Raw genomic sequence first — 22,616 nt, 5'->3', positions numbered from 1 at the left:
GTCTTGGCTAGGAACTTTGTTTTCTATTTGGTTGTCATTTTGGACGGATTGTTCAAACTTCATTTTCTGGTTCAGGGTGAGATATTAAAGGTTATGTTTGTTTGATGGTTCAATATGCTGCAATAACTTATTACTGATAGATATAGATATTAACTTATTAACTAATTAATGATAGATGATAGATAGATAGATATAGATAGATAGATAGATAGATAGATAGATAGATAGATAGATAGATGATAGATAGATAGACAGATGATAGATGACAGATGATAGATAGATAGATAGATGATAGATAGATAGATAGATAGATGATAGATAGATATAACAAGAAAGCCCCATGGAAACACACTCATCCCACATAAGTACTCTCAATTCCTGGTATCTGCTACATGCAAGGTCAGCAGCTGAGGGAGAGAAATGAGCCAGGTTTTGCTGCTGTCCACTCTAGAGGAATAAGGGGTTTAAAGATCCCTTTGTCTATGTCTAAAAGGGAGATGTGAAAAATGAGGGCTTTGTAAAAAACTTTGTTGCTGTTCCCACAGCAAATTAAGGTTTCAAGGCACCCTTTACCTCCATCTCCCTTGTGTATCTCACCTACACAGGAGAAAAGGGAGTGACATAAAGAGGGTCCCTGGCAACTAGCCCAAGGGTGCTGAGCCACCACATGCCCACCCCTACACTCAGATGTCCCAAGCACCCCTTTCCTTAAAAAGATAAAAATAATAAATAATAAATCACGTTTAGATATTCAAGCCTACAGCTATTTTAAAAAATAACACCTGCATTTACTTGGAGGCAAAGACAGTGCAGCAGGAAGATTCCTGCCTGCAAGTCTCCTTTGAGCATTTGACACAACTCTCCATTTAGCTGGTTAGACAGAACATTTTCTGCAGCTAACCTCACTCGTGTTGCTTCTCACTGAGCTGCTCTGTGTTTTTGTGTGAGCAGAGTAGGAGTGAGAAACATTTTTGACAATCGTGCTTTTCATATTGTTGCGGGTGGGAGAACTGAGACTGTAAAAACCACAGGAGTCCCTTCAAGGAACAATGACAAGACTGCAGAGCCCAACACTCTGGTCTTAAGATTCCTCCTACCGAGCAATAGTCATGCATAACAGGAAGGCCATCTTGATGAAAAGGAGAATTGCATTTAAGAGATTTGCAATTATTATTTTTTTAAATACAATATTTAGCAGGTTTTATATATAGCTTATTCATAAAAACCGTTAATGTTTTACATAAAGTGATTTATACTGAGAAGTGGTAGAGTGGTTAGAGTGCTGGTGTAGAACCTTTGAGAGCAGAGTTCAAATCCTTACATAACCATGGGGGTCAGTCACCATCTCTCTGCCTAACCCACCTCACAGGGTTGCTGTGGGGATAAAATAGAGATGAGGAAGAACCATATATGCCACCTTGAGCTCCTTGGAGAAAAGGTGGGATAGAAATGCAATAATAATAATAATAACCTTTGTGATAGGGACAGGGGGGTAATTAGGTTCAGCTTGAATTTTAATGTGAACCCTCTCTAACTTGCACTTTCTAAACACATATAATCCTTCAAAATTAACACTGCTCTGAATTTTGTAATATGGTTTTTATTTATTCTTATTTATTAAATTTATCTGCTGCCCTTCATCCGATGATCGCAGGGTGGTTTACAATATAAAAGCACAAAAATAAATTGCAGAGTAGCAAACAAAAACAATACTGCCTCAGTTCTCCAACCAAAAAACCATGTGCATATCAATGGGATGTTTACCTAGAAACATATTTATCATTGAAAATAACATACAAAAAAGCAAGAATGGTGGGTTATGATGGTTCATTCCTGAAGACTCACAGAATTCACTGGATTCCTGAGTGCATTGGGGGAGTTTCTAGTAGACAGAGCAAGTGACCCTCTTGAAGCCCTTGTCATGCTGTGGAACAGTTAGATGTGTTGGGCTATTGACATGACTGCCCCGAGCGCCCTCTGCTGCATTGTGGGGCCTGTTGTGTACTTTGGCTCACCAGTGAACTAGGGGCAATGAAACAGGCCAGACAATGGCTAGAGTGCAAGTGATGAAAGAAGCTGACAGAGTATGAGTGAAACATAACTGCGGAGCAGTCAGAGCAGTGAAGAAGGCTCACTTCTCTGCCTCCATTCACATCTTAAAGTAGCCATATTGCCCAGGGTCTGTTAACATCTACTTCAGGGAAGCGAGTTTTAGGCCCAGTGTAAATTGTATGCAAGGCACTTTGAGGGTAAAGTCACTAGCTTTTGTAGAAATATCAATGCCATATCCATACTCACTACATTCAGCGGCGTAGCTAACTGCTCCGGTGCCTGGGGCGGGGGGGGGGTGTCCTGCAGCTGGGAGTGGGGCAAGCCGAGCCTCTCTGACGCTTGGAGTCTCTCCGCTGCCTCCCCCTTAGCTGTAGGGAGGCTGAGGGAGAGGCAGTAGGCAGACGCAAGTCCTATGCTGCCGTTTCAGGCAGTGTGGAACCTGCAGGCATCTAAGCCACCACGTCACACCTAAAAAGTTTCGTGAGCCCATTTTTTGAAGAAAGAAAAAAAACCCAACTCATCTTGTCAAACCCCCCTCCTCAGTGATGACACCTGGGGTGGACAGCACCCCCTGCACCCCCCCTTCCTCTGCCACAGACTACATTCCCCAGTGAGGCATCCAGTGCAACATCTGCTTCAACTTATTGGGATCAGCTTCAGTTGATGTCGCCTGACAAAGGGAACAAGGTTCTTGGGACAATGCAGCCAGTGGCCAGCAACATCTCTGTTCAACCCTTGCCCCTCTTGGCTTCTTAAAGCTTGCCATGGGATTATGAATGTGTGGATATAGGATGTGGGCAAAACATCCATGTGGAAGGGAGTGGTCCTGGCTGTCCTGAAAGATGCAGTTATCAAACCACTCCTGAAAAAGCCCACCGCAGACCCACTGGTTTGTGACACAATGTGACAACTACTGCCCAGTTGCAAATACTCTCTTTTTCGGGTAGGTGATTGAGAGGGTTGTAGTGCAACAATTGCATGGTCATCCAACGGACCAATTTCAGTCTATGTTCAGGCCTGGTTATGGGACTGCATTCACCTTGGCCACCCTGATGGATGAAGAAGGACGTGGTGAATGCAACTCTATTATTCTTACTTGATCTGTCAGCAGCTCCCTGGCAACTGTGCTTTGGGCGCCACAGGGTACCCCATCTTGTTCCCTAATGCTGATTAACATATGTGAAGCTGTTGAAGTCACCGTTGCAAGATTTGGAACGTGGTGTCATCAGTATGCTGATAATACCTAGCTCTCCTTCACTGTAACATCTGAATCAGGAGAGGTTGTGTAGCCTTGGACCGGTGCCTGGACTCGGTGGTGGGCTGAATGAATGCCAAGAAACTGACTCTAAATCCTGGCAAGACAGTGGCACTGTTGGTGGGTGGTTCCCAAGTCTGGATAATTGGTCAATTGCCTCCTTTGGATGGAATTGACATCCCTCTGAAAGAGGAAACTTGCAATCTGGGGATGCTCCTGTTGCTAGAGGCCCATATGACATCAGTAGCTAAGAGTGGCTTCCACCAGCTTTGGCTGGTACATACCGTATTTTTTGCTCTATAAGACACATTTTTCCCCTCCTAAAAAGTAAGAGGAAATGTGTGTGCGTCTTATGCAGCGAATGCAGGCGGAAGGCTCTGTCAGCGCTCCCTTTAAAGAGCCGCATGGAGCGTGTGTGCGGCTCTTGGGGCCTTTTCCCGAGCGCTCTTTAAAGGGAACGCGGCTCTTGGGGGAGCCTTAGCCGCACACAGCCTCTCCAGGCCGGAGAGGCTGCGCGTGGCTAAAGAAGACGCCAGGACAGCGAGCAGGATGCATCCCGCTGGATGTCTTGGCTTCTGGCTTAGCCATGGGATGAAGTCTCCACTGGGGAGTGGGGAGCCTCCCCTAAAAACTAAGTGCGCCCAATCGTCCGGTGTGTCTAATAGAGCAAAAAATACGGTAATTTACATTCATTTCTGGACCACAATAGCCTGATCACTGCATCCATCAACTGCTAGTCTCCAGGCTGGATTATTGCAACAGGCTTTATGTGAGACTGCATAATAATAATAATAATAATAATAATAATAATAATAATAATAATAATTTATTATTATTATTATTATTATTATTATTATTATTATTTCTACCCCGCCCATCTGGCTGGGTTTCCCACTCTGGGTAGCTTCCAATAAAACACTAAAATACAATAACCTATTAAACATTAAAAGCTTCCCTAAACAGGGCTGCCTTCAGGTGTCTTCTAAAAGTGCAAACTTAATTCAACCTCTGCTTAAAAACCTCCAGTGAAGTCTACCAACTTCCAAGAGAGTCCACTCCTTTGTCAACAGGTCTTACCATCAGAAAGTTGTTGCTGATGTTTAGTCAGAAACTCCTTTCTTGTAACTTGAAGCCATAGGTTTGGATTCTACCTTCTGGAGCAGGAGAAAACCAGCTTGCTCTGTCTTACATGGGACGGTCTATTAGATATTTGAAGGTGGCTATCCTATCCCCTCTCAGTCTCCTCTTATCCCGGCTAAACATACCCTAATTAATATCATTAACAACAACAAAACCAAACAAAAAACCCTAAACAATACCACAACCCAAGAATGTGTTCAGCAACTTTTGTAGCTGGGGTCAGTCCGTGTCCCACTTTTCTAGGCCAGGTGGGAAAAGGCCAGCAAGGCAGGGAGCAAGTTTTCCAGGACTCACAGCCCAACCTGTTCTCAATCCTGAGTAAGCAGGGGACCTGCCAGCAGCAACAATGGGGTAGCAACCAAAGTGATATCCGGGGCTACTCCAAGAACAGAGTCCAATCAAGCAGAGTCCACAACAAAGAGGCAGGCAAGAGGCAAAAGTGAGAGGAGTCCATGGTCAGGTTTGTGATAGGTAGGACACAGAGCTGGTATATTGATGTTGTCTAAGGAACTCTTCCAACCCAACACTGGGGGTTTTCAGTGGGAGCTGCTGGAACCAAATGCTTACACCAGCTGACTCCTGTTAACTTCCTCCTTCCCAGAGGTCTTCTTAAGAGGAGGGCCTTATTCCTGAAAAGTTTGCTCTTGCCTGTAGTCCTTGCCTGTAGTCAGGTCCTTCTCCAGATGGCCAGGTTTCCCTCTGGCACTGAAGGCGACACTTGATCTCAGACTTGGGACCCATTCCATCTCAGTGTCAGAGGCTAACCTCTCTCCTAGGCAAGAGAAGTTTGGGGAAGTGCTTGGTGCCCAGTTGCTTCCTGGTGGGTGCTAGCTCTAATGCCATCTGAAATGATTACTTTAATGACAGCTCTGGATGCAAAGGGGAATTAGAAGCCAATTAGCTGACCAGACAATACTCTAACCTCAGAATGGTCAGGAGGTCATGAGGGGTTTCTGGCCAACCAGAACTCACAGCCAGGTTACTGAGGTGTCTCTCGTGAGGAAAGGTGGTGGCATCTTCCAGGAAACAAATATTTAGACTTAACCCAATTACCAGTGGAAAATGCCTTAGGGCCAAATAAGAGCACATGGTTGCATTCAAAATGGCAAAGGTTCCAAGGACTAATCAGGCTGCAACCACTGTGAGAGAAGATTTGGCTTAGACCAATGCAGCTTTCTGTGAGACCTTTGCAATGGTACCATATTCACTGCTCTGAGCAAACACAAAACAGACACATCATTTACAGGACATGTGCAAAGTTCCAGCTGACTTGAGCTTCTTGGTAATGTATGTATAAACATATATGTGATGCTTTAAAATAAGTTAGAATAAATAAAAAGTTGCTATTCTGAAATGCCCACTGTCTTCCCATTTCAACAAGAGGAACTGATATTATGTGTAACCTGTTTTACCTTTTAAAAATTCTGAATATTAAATTGTTGCTACCTGCCCTGCTGGTGCAGGAGGGATAAGAAATTTAATTTGATTTAATTCAATAATAAAATTATTTTAAAAGTCCTTGCACTAGTGGAAATGCTTATTTGGATGCTGATGTCCATATAAATAAGCAGGCGCTTCCCCACTGAGGTCCCATGCTGTAGACAGATTACTACAGTAGTTCTTGGAAAGTCTTCACCGTGACAAATCTGGGAAGAAACTGCCAATTTTTAAAGATGCAAACCTAAAGCATCTGAAAAACAGTCCCTGCAGGGTTGGGGGAGAAGTATTTCTGAAACAAGGTGAGGTGCTTGATTTGTTCTCCTTGCTGTTATACTTTGAAGGACATTTGTCCAGAACAAACTGTTCTGCTGTAAAGAGGATGCTTAGTCCTCACATTTAGCCTTAGGTTTTGTTTTGAGTCTGGTTCCCACATTAACACCATCCATTTGAAACAGCATCCAGTTGCCAAGAGACTTCTGTTCTGCTGAAAGAGCTGCAATTGTCAGAGTGATTTAACAATCAATCCCTCTTCACGGGCAACACTGGGAATTGTAGCTCTGTGAGGGGAATCATAGAACTGAGTTGGAAGGAATCCCAAGGGTCATCTAGTCCAACCCACTGCAGGAAACTCAGTGAAGGAGAGTCCACTACCTCCCGAGAAAGAATGTTCCACTGTCAAACAGCTCTTACTGACATTTAGTCGGAATTTCCTTTCTTGTAACTTGAAGACATTGGTTTGAGGTCCTACCCTCCAGAGCAGAAGAAAACAAGTTTACTCTGTCTTTCATGTGACAGCCCTTTAGATATCTGAAGATGGCGATCATATCTCCTCTCAGTCTCTTCTTCACTAGGCTAAACATATCCAGTTCTCTCAGTCATTCCTCATAAGGCTTTGTTTGCAGACCTCTGCACACATTCCAGCTTGTCAATATCCATCTTAAATTGTGGTACCCAGAATTGGACACAATATTCCAGGCATGGTCTAAGCAAGGCAGAATAGAGCGGTACTATTACTTCCCTTGATTGGGTGCTATACTTCTGTTTATGCAGGCTAGAATAGAAGTAGCTGCTGCTGCTTCTTCTTCTTCTTCTTCTTCTTCTTCTTCTTCTTCTTCTTCTTCTTCTTCTTCTTTTTGCTTTTGCATCACACTGTTGACTCATGTGAAGCTTGTGGTCTACTAAGACCCCAAGATCCTTTTCACATGTCCCCCCATCTTATCCCCCCATCTTATCCTGGAGCAGCTGATTCTTCCTGTCTAAGTGTAGAACCTGACTTGTTTTTTAGAAATCACAGCATCCTTTTCTAAGTGCTCACAGACTGACTGTTGAATGATCTGTTTCAGGAACTTTCCTGGTATTGATGTCAAGCTCACCAGTCAGTAGTTACCTGGGTTTTCTAACAACTCACAGTACCTTTAATGAACTACAGATCCCAGAATTCTTTGGGGGAAGCCATAACTGTTTAAAGTGGTATCACTGTGTGTTAACTATATAGTGTGCATGTGGCCCAAGAAACAGAATCAAGGAGGAAGCTCTGCAGATGAAGAGGCGGGACTCTGCAGACAGAAGACAGCTTGATTCTGAATGCCTTGACTCATGAGAAGATCATTTGCACTTGACCCCAGTGGAGTGCCTTTTAACTTTCTTCCATATATGTCAATGGCTGCTATTTAATTCTACAAGGAAATATCTAGTAGAAAAAGCTTGCCTCCCACCCCAACTACAATTGTATAGGGGTGGGTGATTGGTTTGCCTCTGCAGAGATGCACTACACCCCCAGACGTCTTTGTAATATACAAGCCTTCGCTATACACACACCAGTTATCATAAAGGCATTTTTCTTGCAAATGGTAATTATTACTGTTATCATAACTGGTTGACATTATGAACAGTGAACATAAATTAGGGATTAAGGCAAGCTAGGGTGGTTGGTATAAGCTCAGGTGGAAGAGACAGAAAAAGCAATGCACCATCAGAAAAGTATTGCATGTGCTGCTTATAAAATTGCCTCCTCTTTCCACCCACCAGCACAGAGCTAGTCAAATTACCTGGAAAGTTAAGCAGATAACACCCAACTCAGATGATTTTGTAAGGAAAAAGGAATCTCCATATCTCTTAGGCTTCAAAAGAGATTAAAGCTATTGCCTACGTATCACAGAGACGCTGTGCTGAGGAGAAGGATGGATGGAACTAAAAAGGACAGGGGTTAATATCTGGGTCTCAGCCCCCCCCCACTGTCTGAGAAGTCCCTAGAAAAATGGTAAGGAATTATGACAGCAAGGAAGTGCTGCACTTTTTCTTCTCTTGGGACTAATAACAATAACACCATCATCAAAGTTCTCCTATCGTTCCCAACTATGAAAGGTTTGCTGCATTCGAGACAAATTGCAGGGTTGCTTTGGGAGCCATGAGAATACACCACAAATCCTATCAACAAGGAACGGAAGAATGACAGAAACACAGCTGAGCTGACATTTTTTGGAAAGAAAATATCTGCTATTTTTTTCTTTTCTCTGTCTGTCCACCTCTCCATAAAAGAAAAAAAAAATCTTGCAGAATTTTCTCCACCACTTTATATGATTGCCACCATTCCCCCACCGAACAATACCTTGTTATGATGCTACATCACAAAAGATTGTGGTGGAAGCAAAACAGTGGCCAGGCTGTTAAATCAGATGTTGATGTTGCTGCCACTTGAAACAGATAGATGCAGTGGTGGTGCGGACAATGAAATGATTTGGGGTAAAAGAATGATTCTGTGTTACTGTCTCTGTTAATGGTCAGCCCCACCCATGAGAAACAGATGGGAGAATTTCTCCGTCTCGGAGAAATGCCATTAAATCTACCCCACCTGACATTTTTCTGTTCTCAAATAGGATGGAAAATTTCAATAGGCTGGTTATTCATTTGCTATATTTATGAGACCCTTTCGTGAAATATAGTTCCCTAGCATTGTACAGAAAAAAAGAATGAAACATAACAAGAAATATGCAATACACATAAAAGAGACGTCCAGCCTACAAAACCAAACACAAACGCAGCAGAATAAAACAGCCAAGAAAGACATATGTTAAAAACTTTCAGAATTCTTAGCAAGGCCCTTTGCAGTCCTGGCAGAAAGGTCTTCTCATGTGTTCCAACAATCCCTGATGTCACTTGGATTGTGTCTACGGCAGACCTAGGGACTCTCTCAAGGCCAAATTCCATCCTCAGCCACATCTCTCCTCCTCAGACCACACACCTCACCAATCCTACTATGAATCTTCCCTGAGTGTTTCTGCCTGACTGGAACATATCACTGAACTCTGATAATGCTTGCTATGATGGAGATATGGCTGTGCAGGAAGTAGCCTACTTTAGAAAGGTAAAATTAGAACCAGTTGCTCTGCCCACTTTTGCTTCTGGCCCCACCCATCACTGGCATGTGGTCCCTTGAAGGTATCCTGGATGGAAATGTATCTCTTGTGCTGTAAAGAGGTTTCAACCCTGATCTAGAGAAGGGGTCCTACTCAGGATTCATGACTGGGGTCTCGAATTCCCTCCTGGGGGAAAGTTTCTTTAGTTCCCCTTCCTTATGGTGTTTTGACAGATGTTCTTTTTTGGAAAGGCCTTCGCTCTACAACTAGGGTGGCCATGAAATTCATTGTAACAAAGAGGGTAAAAGCGGGCGCATATCTGCATAAAATCTGTATGTGTGCAAATATTTGCAGAAGTATATATGCAGAAATGCACACTGTATGTGCAGCTGCTGGGGGAGCATGTGGACATGGAAGTGAGGAGTTGGCCATTACCCTAAACATACCACTGGCACGAAGCATGGAAGGGGGGAACAGGATGGTGGAGATACATGGTTGTTCATTAGGGTGGGCAAAAAGGGACAGAGATCTGCATATCAAGTTGCATGTGCTAACTTATATGTGTTAACTTTTGATGGGTAATTCAAAGCTTTAAAGCCCCAAGTGGCTTGGGCCTAGAATACCTGAAAGATCATCTGCTCCCATATAAACTGACCCTAATGGCATCTACCAAGGCCCTTCTCTGCAGTGCCCATGCCAAATCAGGTGCAAGAGTGGCTATCAGAGAGTGGATCTTTTCAGTGGTGACACGCTGACTGTGGCTTGCCCTCCTCAGAAATGCTTGCCTGGTGCCCATGGTGTACTCATTTTGGTGCAAAGTGAAGACCTCCTTGCCACCCACCCCCTGAATAGCCAACCGGATGCTTCTTGAAAGTCTGCAGGGAAAGGCAATGGTGGCAAAAGTCTTCCCCTGCTGTGTGATTTCCTAAAGCAATGGTCATCACAATATCCATGAGCAAGATACAAATGTTCAGGAATAGAGGAAGAAGGGAGAGAGGGAGGAAAAAAGAGGGTCTGACTCACCCTTACAAAGCTGGCAGGAAACCATCCTTCTTCATCATCGATCTGTCCCCACCACCAGTCCTTGTTGGAGGCATCCAGGACCTTGATAACGTCTCCTGCTTTAAACGCCAACTCCCGGTTGGCCATGGTGACGTGATCCCATACTGCCTCAGCGCTTACAATAGAACCGCCACTGATCAGCTTGAAAAACAAGATAAGAGACAATCAGCAAATACGTCTTCCCTGGGAAAAGGCTTGTACCCTTTCCTCCACCCTCTTAACACACAAAACATCAGCAGGCATTTCCTAACCATATCATTACAGCAGGTTGGTTTGTCCAATACTTCTTCCTTTTAAAAACAACAACCTTGCTGTGATGAATTTCAGCTGTACCCCAGAGCAATGCTTTTACTTTTTTCCAATAAACTTTTACAGCATTTTCTAGTTAATGGAAAACCCACATTACACACACACACACACACACACACAGAGAGAGAGAGAGAGAGAGAGAGAGAGAGAGAAGTAAATAGTATAACATTTCAAACACATAATTTATATTTAAGAACTTTATATTTTTATGAAACTCTTTCACATGTGACTCGCACACTACAAAACCCCCTGCACACATCCAGTTGACACAACACACCATGCCAGTTTGTTGGGCCCTTCCTGGCACCTTGGGGGACTAAATCTCACCAAGACCACTCTGTGTCTGAGCTACAGCACTCCAGAGGCTGCAGATGAGGGCACACACAGCTCCATGCACAAATAAAATCTCTGCAGAACTAGTGTGGTGTGGTGGTTATAGTGTTGGACCAGGACCTGGGAGACTAGGGTTCAAATCCCCACTTGGCCATGAATTTCACTGGGTGATCTTGAGCCAGTCACTGCCTCTCAGCGTAACCTATCTCACAAGGTTGTTGTGGGATTTATATGAGGAGGAACAGAACCATGTACACCACCTTGAGCTCCTTGGAGGGAAAGGCGGAGTATAAATGCAATAAATAAATAAATAAAGCACCATGGTTATAACCAAGCTTTGTATTGCCTGGGCAGATTTCCTATGCAAATTGTCTGTTGGAGTTGTTTCAGGAGAAAACACTTTGCTAAGCGTTTTCCACCTGAGGCAATATAACTGAGATGCAGGTTTTCTGTCTCAGTGAGAAAGAACTAGACTTTAGTGTGCACTCCAGAAAACACCCAGTCCTCCCAGACATGCAGGAACAGATGGACAATGGTAGGTAATGAAAGTTTGTCCAGCATTACTAATCTTCTCATTGAGGCAATCTTAATAAGTATCCCCTGCCTCAAGAGTCCCAGGGTTGGCCTGAGGAGAACGCAGATTCAGATGACTCATGAGTTGCCCCCCTCAACACTCCCTTCTACACCATCCTAGCCTAAGTATGTGTCTCTCCTATCATCCTCGGAAACCTCAACTTCACCTGCCCCAAACCCATGCAGATGCATACAGCTGCAGAATTTCTATGGGCCATTTTGGAACACAAGAAAAGCCCAGTAGTTGGATCAGGCAAAGGCCTATCTAGCCCACCCCTATCTTCTCACAGCGACCAACTGCATGCCTAGGGGAAGCCTACAAACAGGACCTGAGCACAAAAGCAGAACTCTTCTTGCTTAGGATTTCCCACAACTAGCCTTCAGCAACAACATCTGGCCCTAGACATAAGATATGACCACCATGGCAAGTACACTTTGATAGCCTTATTTCCCACAAAGCCTGTATTGGGAGGGGAGGGTGAAGCCACTGGAGAGGGAAAGCCCTGCCAACCTTTCTAGGTTTTCGGAGAGCTCTGGTCTCTGGTTGAGAGAATGTTTTTCATAATTTAGCTGCCAGAGTCCACTGGGAGCTGCTGAGGGCTTAGGACTGGAAAATACTCCAGTAATCACTACAATTTGCCCTGCAGACCCCAAAGCCCAGGATAATAACATCCAAGGGTTCTCCAAAGAAGGCCACATTCCAGATTTTGGTCTAAGCTCCAGCTCCAGCTGTCCAACTCTAGGTATACCACTGATTCAAAGCCTGGATTGGCTTAGTCCCTAAACTCTGAAGAAGCTATTAATGAGAATCCCTTCAAATATTCAGCTGCCAATATGGCCCAGTCTAACACTGTCTCAGAATCTGAGGTGTGGTGGTGCTTGTTTGAGGCACACCATGTGAAAACTCTATGTGGACAGAATATAAGTCTTTCACAAGGCACATGACTTAAGAATGGGGCTGCATGCATTTAAAAGCAGTAAACACGCATGCGCGCACACACACAGCATATCTGAATCAGAGAGCCCACAAAATAATGCTCTAATTACAAGAGAAGGAAGTGTCCATTCACAGTTATGTGATAATTCTCTGGCCATGCACCATAACAGGTAGAGAGGAGGGCCAGTAGACAGACACAACAGCTCTGTTCAGAGCCCCTATTTGCAAAACATGTCAATGAAATACAGCAGCTCAAAACACAAAGCCTTATCCTTGCTAGCAATTGATAGACATCAATGTTTGACTCCAAGTCTTGGCAATACTGCTTTTAGGGCTATCAAATACTGTCAAGATTCTAATACTCTTGCAGGTCATCTACTAAATGTTATCACTGCATGTCATCTACCACACTAAATACCAATACACATTAAATGTCAACTGAAGCTGGGAGGGAAATGTTTGCAAATATTCAACATTTGACATTTTCTAGTTTTTACTAGTTCACAGTTTAAATGCAAAATTCTAAACTTGTAACTCCATTAAAAATGCATTTCCCTCCCAAAATTCAAAACTTGTAACCAAAAAAGAAAAAAGAAAAAGAAAGAAAGGAAATATATGAGATTTGTCTGATATGACTTGCTTTTGAGAAACCCATGTTGGGTCTTAGTCATCACAGTCAAATCACTACCTCTACTGTAATAGCAAACTAATGTATTGACAATGCCTATGTACCCAAAATAGGGTGACATGTAAACAAGAAGGGAGTATCAGTATGCTTGAAGGAACCCCAAGAATATCAGAAGTATAATTCCTTTTTAAAAATCTAATGAGACAAAAGAGGGTCCTAGGCAGTAGTGGCTAGTGGGATGTGTGGGGTGCCTACCTCCCCACCTCCCCCCCCCCCCATCCTGGGAAGTAGAACCACTATGTGGTGTTGAAAAGCTAGGAGAGCAATGCAGCACCACCTGTGCTGCTCTGCTGGCCACTCCCACGGTATGGTCTGAAGACACGTGAGACCATCACATTGCTGAGTTCAAGCAGAACTTGCTCTGGTCAGCGTCTGGATGGGAGACTGCCTGAATACCACATGTACCCTGCCTTGGACTCTGCAATGGAAGAAATAACCTAAATGTAAGCAAATAAAGCCCAAACAGTCCAATGAGGGCTGAGCCAATCCTAAGTGACCATAGAATGGGGGATGGAATAGGGTATCCTGGAGGATGGCATTGCTAGCTGGCTGGCACTCTATACAAGTTCATTCCCCCATCCCACTCTGCAGAGGGTAAGGTTACACTGCAAAAATTTTGTACTGTCAAACACTAGATACTGCTGTGGCTCAGTTATCAAGTGTGCTGGATAGTAATATTAAGGCACAACAATTGTAGACTTCATCAAACACGGCTAAATAAATAACATCTAGGACACAATGGCAAATAACACAGTGTGTCAAAAACACATTCTGCAAATCACATATTTAGAGAATATTCATTTTCAAACTTGGCATATGAGACTTTCAGGGAAAATTTATCACAGAAAACTCAGTTCAGCTCTAGAAGTTTTCCATTCTGTACCACAGCTGTCATTCTTGACTGCAACACTCTGACCCTGTTAAATGCCGCAGAATGCCTTAAAAGGTTTCCAGAATAACTATCATTTTCTGTTACACTTTAAATGGCTTAAGGGCAACATCCAGAAATTGGATCTGCTTTTCAAGCTATGCCAGCAATGAAGAAGACAGAATCATGACCTCAATCAGAAGCAAGCAAGAGCTGAGGATGAAAGGAAGGAACCTAACTTAATATGTTGGCTAAAGTTTACTTTTCAATCCCCTTCTTCCGCATATTCAGTCTGTGTGAGTGGAACGTAAGAGACTTTCTTGCAACTGTGGGAGGGAAATATGAATCCCTGTGACCAGTGCTTTTTTCTGGGGGGACCCAAAGGTGCACATACCCCTAAACATTTTGTGAATCTAAGTTTGGCCTCATTGAGGGGCAGTATTTCAATATGAGTAGGAAAATGAGAGTACCCCTAAACAATTTTTTTAGAAAAAAGAAGCACTACCTGTGACCCACATGTGTGGGGTAAATAACAAAAGAATCAGCTGGGTACCTGGATTCAAAACATGGGACAAACTCCCTCACCAGCAGGAAAGAGTCCCCAGTAGCAGAGTTTAAACTCCCCATTTTCTACCCCTCTTGTAATTAACAGACCACACACTGTTCAGTAAGTTTTAAATGACTTACTTACAAAAGTTCCAAAAGTCAGATTCATGCATTTATCTAAGCAGCAGCAAGGAAAACACAGGCATAATACTTCTTGGGTAGAAAATACAGATGGTTCCAAACATGTGCTCTAAGCTTAGAAGTTTGCTCAGATACATCTTCCCTGGTAAGTTATATGGTGTGGAGAAAGTAAAAGGAAGAGAAGCAGCTTCAATTCCTCCCTTACTGAGGGAGCATGACCACCTGAGTTTAGAAACAGACCTTTCTGGTCTTAACTCCTTCATGCACAAACTTATGCATAGTAAAGTTTGACTGAAATTTCCCACAATAATTACTATATTGTTTCTCAGCACAGTGGGGAATTACTATATTACATATTTCCTCATGGTGGGAAGGACCATAGTCAGATAATTGGTGTGTCTGGTCTGTTTGCTGCCCAAGTGATAACTATGGATGGGCAGTTTCAATGCCCCTTATATACTTATTTCATGTGTATCTTTAAGCTAGACTTGAACAGTACAGCCATTCAAACAGAGTATTATTTCAAATAGAGGGTTATCTTCTGTAATGTAGGGAACTTGGCTACCCTAGGGTTCACACCCCTCCATCTAGTGTCCAGAGAGTCAGTGTGAGAACCTGCTCAACATCTGGATTAGGAACTACTTGGAGGACTCCATCCCTTCCGTAGCTGTGGATACCCATTAATGTTATATAATTCATTTCCTTATGAAGCTGACCGTCGTTCTCAAAATAGCTCCCCTGCCCCCATTGTTAATTTTGCAATTTGGAATTTCACCAAAACATCTTCAGTGGGATATTATACCTTGCTTCCATTCCTGCTCATTTTTTTGTTGCAGCTGTGAGAATCAATTGGTGGTTTGCCATAAAAAAGAAGATACCTAGTGGAAGGAGAAAACTGAATCTTTATAACCTGCTGCCTCTGATTTGGAAAAACCACAGCCAGAGTCTGTGATAAAAAATAAAATAAAATCTGATGTCCTAATGATTCTGATAACTGCTTCAGCTCCTGCCCCTTATCAGTTGATCCCATCTCTCCAGACTGTAGAATAAGCTGCTTGGCTGTTCCTCTTTAATGGATTGTGATTTTGGCTCATTAGAAGCCTGGGTCTGAGAAGGACAGAACTGTTAAAAGGATGGCTTCAACCTGTGACCCCTTCTTAGACAGTAGGTCCATCCTCAGCAGACTTCAGAAAGGAAAGATTTGTCTTCAAAAGAGCCTGGGTTTCTAATAACCTTGAAGAATCTGAGTGCAAGCCTTTCAGGTGCCTGAAGTGGAAAATCTAAAAAAAGAACTCTGGCCCACTCCCCACCTTCAGACAATTAACACAGGGCACAATCCCTTGGGAGTTTATTTTTTAAGCAATTTTTTTCTACTCTCCAGTAAAAGAAAGAAAGACTCCCAGGGTGGCTTGCATATGTCAGTAATAAAACAGTCTCTGCCCTCAGGCACAAGGTCAGAGGTTCAGCTCCCAGCAGCTACGGTTCAAGTGATCTAAGATAGCACAACTGACCTAGAGAGTCATTGGCAGTCACACCTTGGCTAATCTGAGCCAATGTTTTGATATAGTAGTAGGCAGTTGCATATGTGCTGGGGAGAGGTCAAAGCATAGCAGTCGAGGACCTATTTGCATTCAGAAGGTTCCAAGCCTAGAATCTCCATTTAAAAATATATCATACAGCAGAGAGAATGGTTGTCAAGGAAAGAGTAGCCAAGTTGTTGGCTAGATGGATCAGTGGTGTGACTGTGACTAGGGAGGGATGAGTTGCATCCATTTCAGTTTCCTTGAGTTTCAAGTTTTCACCACATTCAGTTCATCCCATCTTCACATCAGTTTGAGATTTTTTTAAATGAGCATGAAAATTTGCACGCATTTCCCACTCACATTTCTTCTAATATGCCCATGTTGTAAGCAATTTTGCCTAATGCATGCCCTTTTCTGCAAAGTTTTGCTAAACATAAAACCTGTTTGTACATTATTTTCACTAATGTATCTGCTTTGGGGGCACACGTTCCCCTCACATAAACCTTATTCTACAATGCTTGTTATTTTGCATAACTGATTCTAATTTTGCTGTTTATGAGGAGAGAAAGGGTACTGGCCCTGACCCCAACATACATACACACACACACCTGAAAATCTTATTCAACCTCCCATTGCCTGATATTTTGGCCACCATTGGTCACAAACCTTTAAGGCTATCTACTCAACCTGGGTGGCTAGAAATCTGGGTCTTTAAGAAAGAAATAGCTAAGATTCTCAGGAAGCTGAATTCTGGGTCTCGTCTAATGTTCTACACTTTTTGGAACTACTGCAGAATTACAGTATAATACTCAGCTCTGGTTAGGGACTGCTCATACAAATGTCTCTAATAAGGCCATTCCACCATGATCACCACACATCAGTAAGCTGAACTGGAAGTATCAAAAACAACCCAAAACATTGTGATTTCATGAGACTGAATTAACAGCTCTGCACAATCAATCAAACTGGCACCTCCAAAGTATAGGGTTGTTCTGACACACAAGCAAGAGGGGAGCTTGTCTCAAGGTAATTTCCACCAACTCTCCTTAGATAAGCACTGCACAGAGAAGGTCACCTGAAAGGTGCTGCTGCCTTGTGGAGAAATCTTTTATGCTGCAAAGAGTGCAAAAAAGGTCACACACATTTCCAAGGAAGTGATATGAGTTAAATAACCTCAGCTGCACCTTCCCTCTACTGTCATGTGAACTGGAAGGGTGATTAAAGGTTAGAGATGTTGGCAAAACTCACTGGGCTGAAACCTAGAAATGGGCTTTGGCGGTCTCAGTATTGCTCACCGCACAGAGACATTACAATCTGAGTCAGAGAAGAATTCCCAGCTTGCCCTGTCAAGTGTGTTGGGTGTTATTTGTGGCATGTTTTTTGGGGTGGGGGGAGTTGAGCAAAAGAAAGACCCTTGGCACAAGAAGGTTTTCAGTGGTGGTGTGCTATTTCCTCCCTAACAGTTATTCTCGAGACCACGGTCTTATATTCCTATAAAAATCTTACTGACCTCTTCACTGATTTCAGGAGTTCAATCTGCTTGTTGAGTGATATTCTGAGCTCCAACATCAAAATAGGTGGATCCATCCATCCCTACCGCTGACTAAATATGAAGTAGACTAGGCAAGCATAAGTCTTACTGAGGCTAGCTCACTGGAGGTGGAAGGGCCCACGAAAATGAAACACAATTTTATGCACACAGAAATCTAATTAATGTATCCTTATTTTACGACACATACTAGGAAGGGAATGCCATGCCAGCTGAGCTCTATGGTTACAAGTGCCCCTCCTTGTAACTTGTAATCATTCCCTCAGTAATAAAGACCTTTCATTTGAATCCTTTGCTGGAACTGGCTGGCTGTGAAGAAATCTTTGTTCTGAAATAAGTCTCTGGTCTCCTTCCAAGTCACTTTGCTGAAGCCCATCTCCCTGCTACGATTCTTTCCCTCTCTTCTTGCTTTGCACTTACTGCTTTTGAACTGTGTAGAAAGTCTCCAGCCGCAAAAGACAAAACGTAACTGAAGTTTCCATTACTTATTTACAAGCTCTTTTTGCCTTGTTCTATTACAGGCCTCTCAAATGGAATTCCACAAGTGTCCATTACATGGGGGGGGGGGCTTATCAGACTGTAACAAGAACTACACAGCATCTATTTATTACATCAATATGCCACCTTCTTATGACACAGCTCAAGGTGTCAAAGATGAAGTCCCTAGGCAGCCAATTGGTGCTTCCCATCCAGGCACTGAGCAGATCAAGAATTGCTTAGGCAGGTGCCTTCAAGCTGTGCTCAAGCCAAACTCAAGTGTGGTCATGTGTCTGCACATGTGTTGCATAGCTGTCAACCTCCCCTTTTTTTTGCAGGAAATTCCCTTATTCCAGCGCCGTTTCCCACTGCTATCCCAGATTATTAGATATCCTGTAGACTGTCCCCGGAACAGGTAAGGCTGCTGATCCCTTATTTTCAAATCTGAAAGTTGACAGCTATGATGTGTTGCAACCTTGCAACCTGGACTCTGTACAATTAACTTAAATATTCCAACACATCAGAACACAGAAGAAGCTGGTCCCTCTCATTTGTTGCCTAATCCTATTGTTACACTGGCCAACAGGACTGCAAGTGTGTCATGCAACTGGTGAGGAATGGATGATGGCTAGCAGGACGCAGGAGTAAAGTGAATAGCTCAGTGAGAAGCCTAACGTGTTCTCTCTCTCTCTCTCTCTCTCTCACACCTCTTTCAGAGACATGCATTTGTGTGACAGTTTGTAAAGTTCTTGCACGCTATCAAAATGCCCAGCATCACAATACAGTATTGATAATTACAGCTTATCTGAAGGACTGCTTGCCCCTATATAGACCTATAATATCACTAAGATTATCTGGGGAAATTCTGCTTCTGGCAAACCCTACAGAGTATCATGGGGCAGTGACCTGCAAACAGGCAATTCCCACTATTGCCCCTGTATTATGCAATTCCCTTCTTTCTACATGTATATGAAGCAGCAACCACCACCTGCTTCAGATTTCTTGTGCAAAGATTTATCTTTCTGCCTCAGCTTCTCTGACCCATCAGATGAGACCCTGCTTTTCTTTTTTCAAAAATTCCCCGAATTCCTGTTATTATATGATTTTATGTTATTGCTTCACTGGCTTCATGTTGGATTTTTGCTTTAATGATATCATTTATTGTTTTACTTTGTGCACCACTTTATTTTTTAATGAGCCATTTATAAATGCTTTTAAATAAAGGAATAAATCATAATGGGAAGGCTCTTAGCCTTATTTTCTTTGCCCGCTGGGGAGAAGGAAGAAGGTCAAGGGAGGGACTGTCTTTCCCTGCTCGCCCCCAGTCAACTTTAAACTTTACATGTATAATTAGTTTAAGCCCTTTAAAATTGTAAAATGCCTTGGAAGAAAGGTGGCATATAAATGCAATGAATTAAATAAATAAAAATTGCTTGGCCTCCCCCACCCCCTATTTGCATGTATTAATTAAAGACTCGTCGACTCTGATAGCCTGGAGGCAGGACAGGCTGTTCCATCCCTTTCCCTAAGTCAGTTTTCCCTCTGCAATACTCTCCCACCCATCATTTATGCAGGAATCTACCTTACATCAAGTTAGACTATTTGTCTGCTTCGGCCTTCCCCAACTTGGTGCTGCCATTCCATTAATCTCTAACTAGTAGTTACACCAGTTAGGGACCAAAACACTTGGAGGGTGCTGGCCTACTCTGTCTGCAGTGGATCTCCACAACCGGTGGACCTGCGTGATCCTTCTGAATGGAGATTGAACCTAAGGCCTTCTGCATGCAAAGCAGCTGCTCTACCAGTGAACAGTGGCCCTTCCTTTATTTAGAAGACAGAACAGATGCACAGACAGAGCAGTTTCGGATAGCAGGAGCACACATGTGACTGCCTGATTCTTCATTTTGCTGCATTTGCCATTTTCATAATCCACACATTTCCCAAATATCTTCATCTCATCCTGCATCTCTGGATGCTATTCTGGGAACTTGCAGAATCAGTTCCATTGCTTTTTTTGGCTGGTGTGAACTTTCCTCGCCCCCATTTAAAATTATTGCAGATTAGCGCTGCCTTCTTCAATAATTTTTAACAATGCTTTCCTGTCCCCCCCCTTTTAATTGTCCCCCCCCACAGAAATATACAAAGAATGTGACTTAAAAATATGAACAAAATTCAGAACATCACTTAAAGCAGAAACAAAATCCAGTTCAAGAAACTAGTAGGCACAGCAAAAACCACACAGGAATTATTTTCTATGCGGTATGGTATAAAGATAACAAATGCTACAGTTATTCCTACTGCTACTACAGCATAAACAAACTGAGAGTTCCACAAGGAACATTTCTCTCTGCACATATGGAAGTGGTGGCAGTGGGAGAGTAACATCAAGACATATATCAGATATTTACTTTGCTTTCTCTTTGTCTTTTTATCCTTGCTTGCGTTGTCCTCCCCAACTCTTTCAAAAACTGATTACAAAAACTGGATTACAAAAGGCCTCCTGGTATAACTGCTTACGAGAAATCATCCACTGCAATTTTTAAATTGGTGTTTGTTTGTTTGTTTTTATTGATTCTCTGAAAATATGAAGCTCCTAAACTGGGAAAGTGGGGGTAAAGCACCCAAGTCAATATCTCCTTACCCCACTATCCCAGTTTAGGAGCTTCACATTCTCAGAGAATCAATAAAAACAAACAAACAAACAAACAAATGCCACTTTAAAAATTGCAGTGGATTATTTCTCTCTATATATGATGGTGTGAAAAAGGCAGGCAAGGTGCCGTCTTCCTGTGGACTTTCCCACACAAGTTGTCCAGGTTACTACTATTCTACTGTACTAACACTAGCGGGCTCTGCCATGGAGCATGGATGGGATTCAATTGCATTTTTGTCCCTTTTAGCTCTATGCTCCTATGGACACTGTTCCACGATGAATTTGCAGTGCCCTGGCACAGTTTAGGAAGCACAGGAAGTTGCTTTGTACAATCACGCCATTGGATCATTGGGCTCAGTGTTGTCCACACTAGGCATGGGATGCCTGTGGCCCTCCAGACACTGTTTTCTTTTTCAATCTATTAAATGTCAAGTTGACATAAACAGTATTTTTTAACATAGATTCTATCAGCAAAGTTAACTCAACATAAGCCTTCATTTTGCCTAACTTGTACCTAAACTTCAGAAGGGTGGGGAGATGTAACAAAACCCATCAAAAAGGAAGAAGAGGAGGAGCACATCTATTTAAGCTTAACCTCCTGCTCATTATATTTTGTTTAATGTAATGGAAAGAGTGAACTCACATAAAAATTAAGATTTACAGTCAGGCAAAAGAAAAGATTTAATGATTAAGTGGGCTTTTCAGTCGTAGCTATTAATAATACCACTAAAGAGTTGCATATTTTATGCCCTTATATAAAGTTGTTTGAAATTAGTTAGATTGGAGATTATTGAAAATATATCTATATCAATGCTCTGAAATTGTGATTACAAAGTAGTAGTAATAATAAAGATAATGCTGGTTGGATTTATCTTATTATTTTTTTGACAAGTGACTTCCTCTACTTCCCTTTCAGGTGATATCTCAAAATTTCCAGTCCTAGGTAACTCCGTTCAATTTAACCATAGAGAAGATAAAGCAACTCCCATCAGCCCCAGACACCAAGGCCAGTTGGTCCCAGGGTTTCAGTCTGGGTCTTTCCTAGCTTTACCTGTCTTGAACTAAGTTACACCACTGTGCCATCTAACTCAGTGTTATCTACACCAGGTGGGCCACCAGATGTTATTTGGTGATTCCTGTCAGCCCTAGCCAGCATGGCCAGTGGTCAGGGTGATAGGAGCTGTAGTCTAGCAAACATCTAGAGGCTCACAGGTCCCCCACCGCTGCTCTACACGCTGACTGGCGGCGGCTCTCCAAGTCTTAAGACTGGGTCTTTCCTAGTGAGGACTGAACCCAAGAGATCTACAGGCAAAGCATGTGTTCTACCACTGAGTTGCAGACCTTCCCTAAAAGAAACTTGATTCAAGCCACTCTTTTCAGGCCTGAGGGAATCCCACCCCCAACATCTGTAATGCTGTAAATCAGCCTGACCTTCCCTAACCTGCAGCTCTTCAAACGTCATACCAAACTATTGGCCATGCTGTCTGGGGCTGATGGGAGTTGGAGTCCAACAATATCTGGAGGGCACCAGGTTTGAAAGACAGCTATAAATATTCAGAGGTTGGACAAAGTGGAGGAAGAGGCTGAGTTCACGTACAAACCCCTCAAAAAAACCCTTAAAGACGGCTACAGTTTATTGAACTGACATTATTTTGAAAACAATTTCTCATCTACTGTGACTACTTGATGGTTAAGTTTTAAGAAAAGATGGAAC

General features: G+C 42.8%; 1 protein-coding gene and 1 long non-coding RNA gene across 11 annotated transcripts in view; one reads left to right on the top strand and one right to left on the bottom strand.

Annotated features, from left to right (window-relative positions):
- Positions 1 to 22,616, top strand: part of LOC310698370 — a 758,866-nt gene that overhangs the window by 59,941 nt on the left and 676,309 nt on the right. The window lies entirely within an intron of this gene.
- ARHGEF9 (Cdc42 guanine nucleotide exchange factor 9) overlaps positions 1 to 22,616 on the bottom strand; it is a 286,345-nt gene that overhangs the window by 60,013 nt on the left and 203,716 nt on the right. For all 10 annotated transcript variants that reach the window (XM_083484960.1, XM_083484958.1, XM_083484961.1 and 7 more), the window contains one exon: positions 10,267 to 10,446. In XM_083484960.1, coding sequence (XP_083341086.1) covers positions 10,267 to 10,446 — 180 coding nt within the window. The remainder of the gene's footprint in view (positions 1 to 10,266; positions 10,447 to 22,616) is intronic.

The sequence above is a fragment of the Podarcis liolepis genome, assembly GCF_965112155.1.
Source record: "Podarcis liolepis genome assembly, chromosome: Z".
In the NCBI taxonomy this organism is placed as follows: Eukaryota; Metazoa; Chordata; class Lepidosauria; order Squamata; family Lacertidae; genus Podarcis; species Podarcis liolepis.
This window is presented reverse-complemented; position numbering and strand designations above follow the sequence as displayed.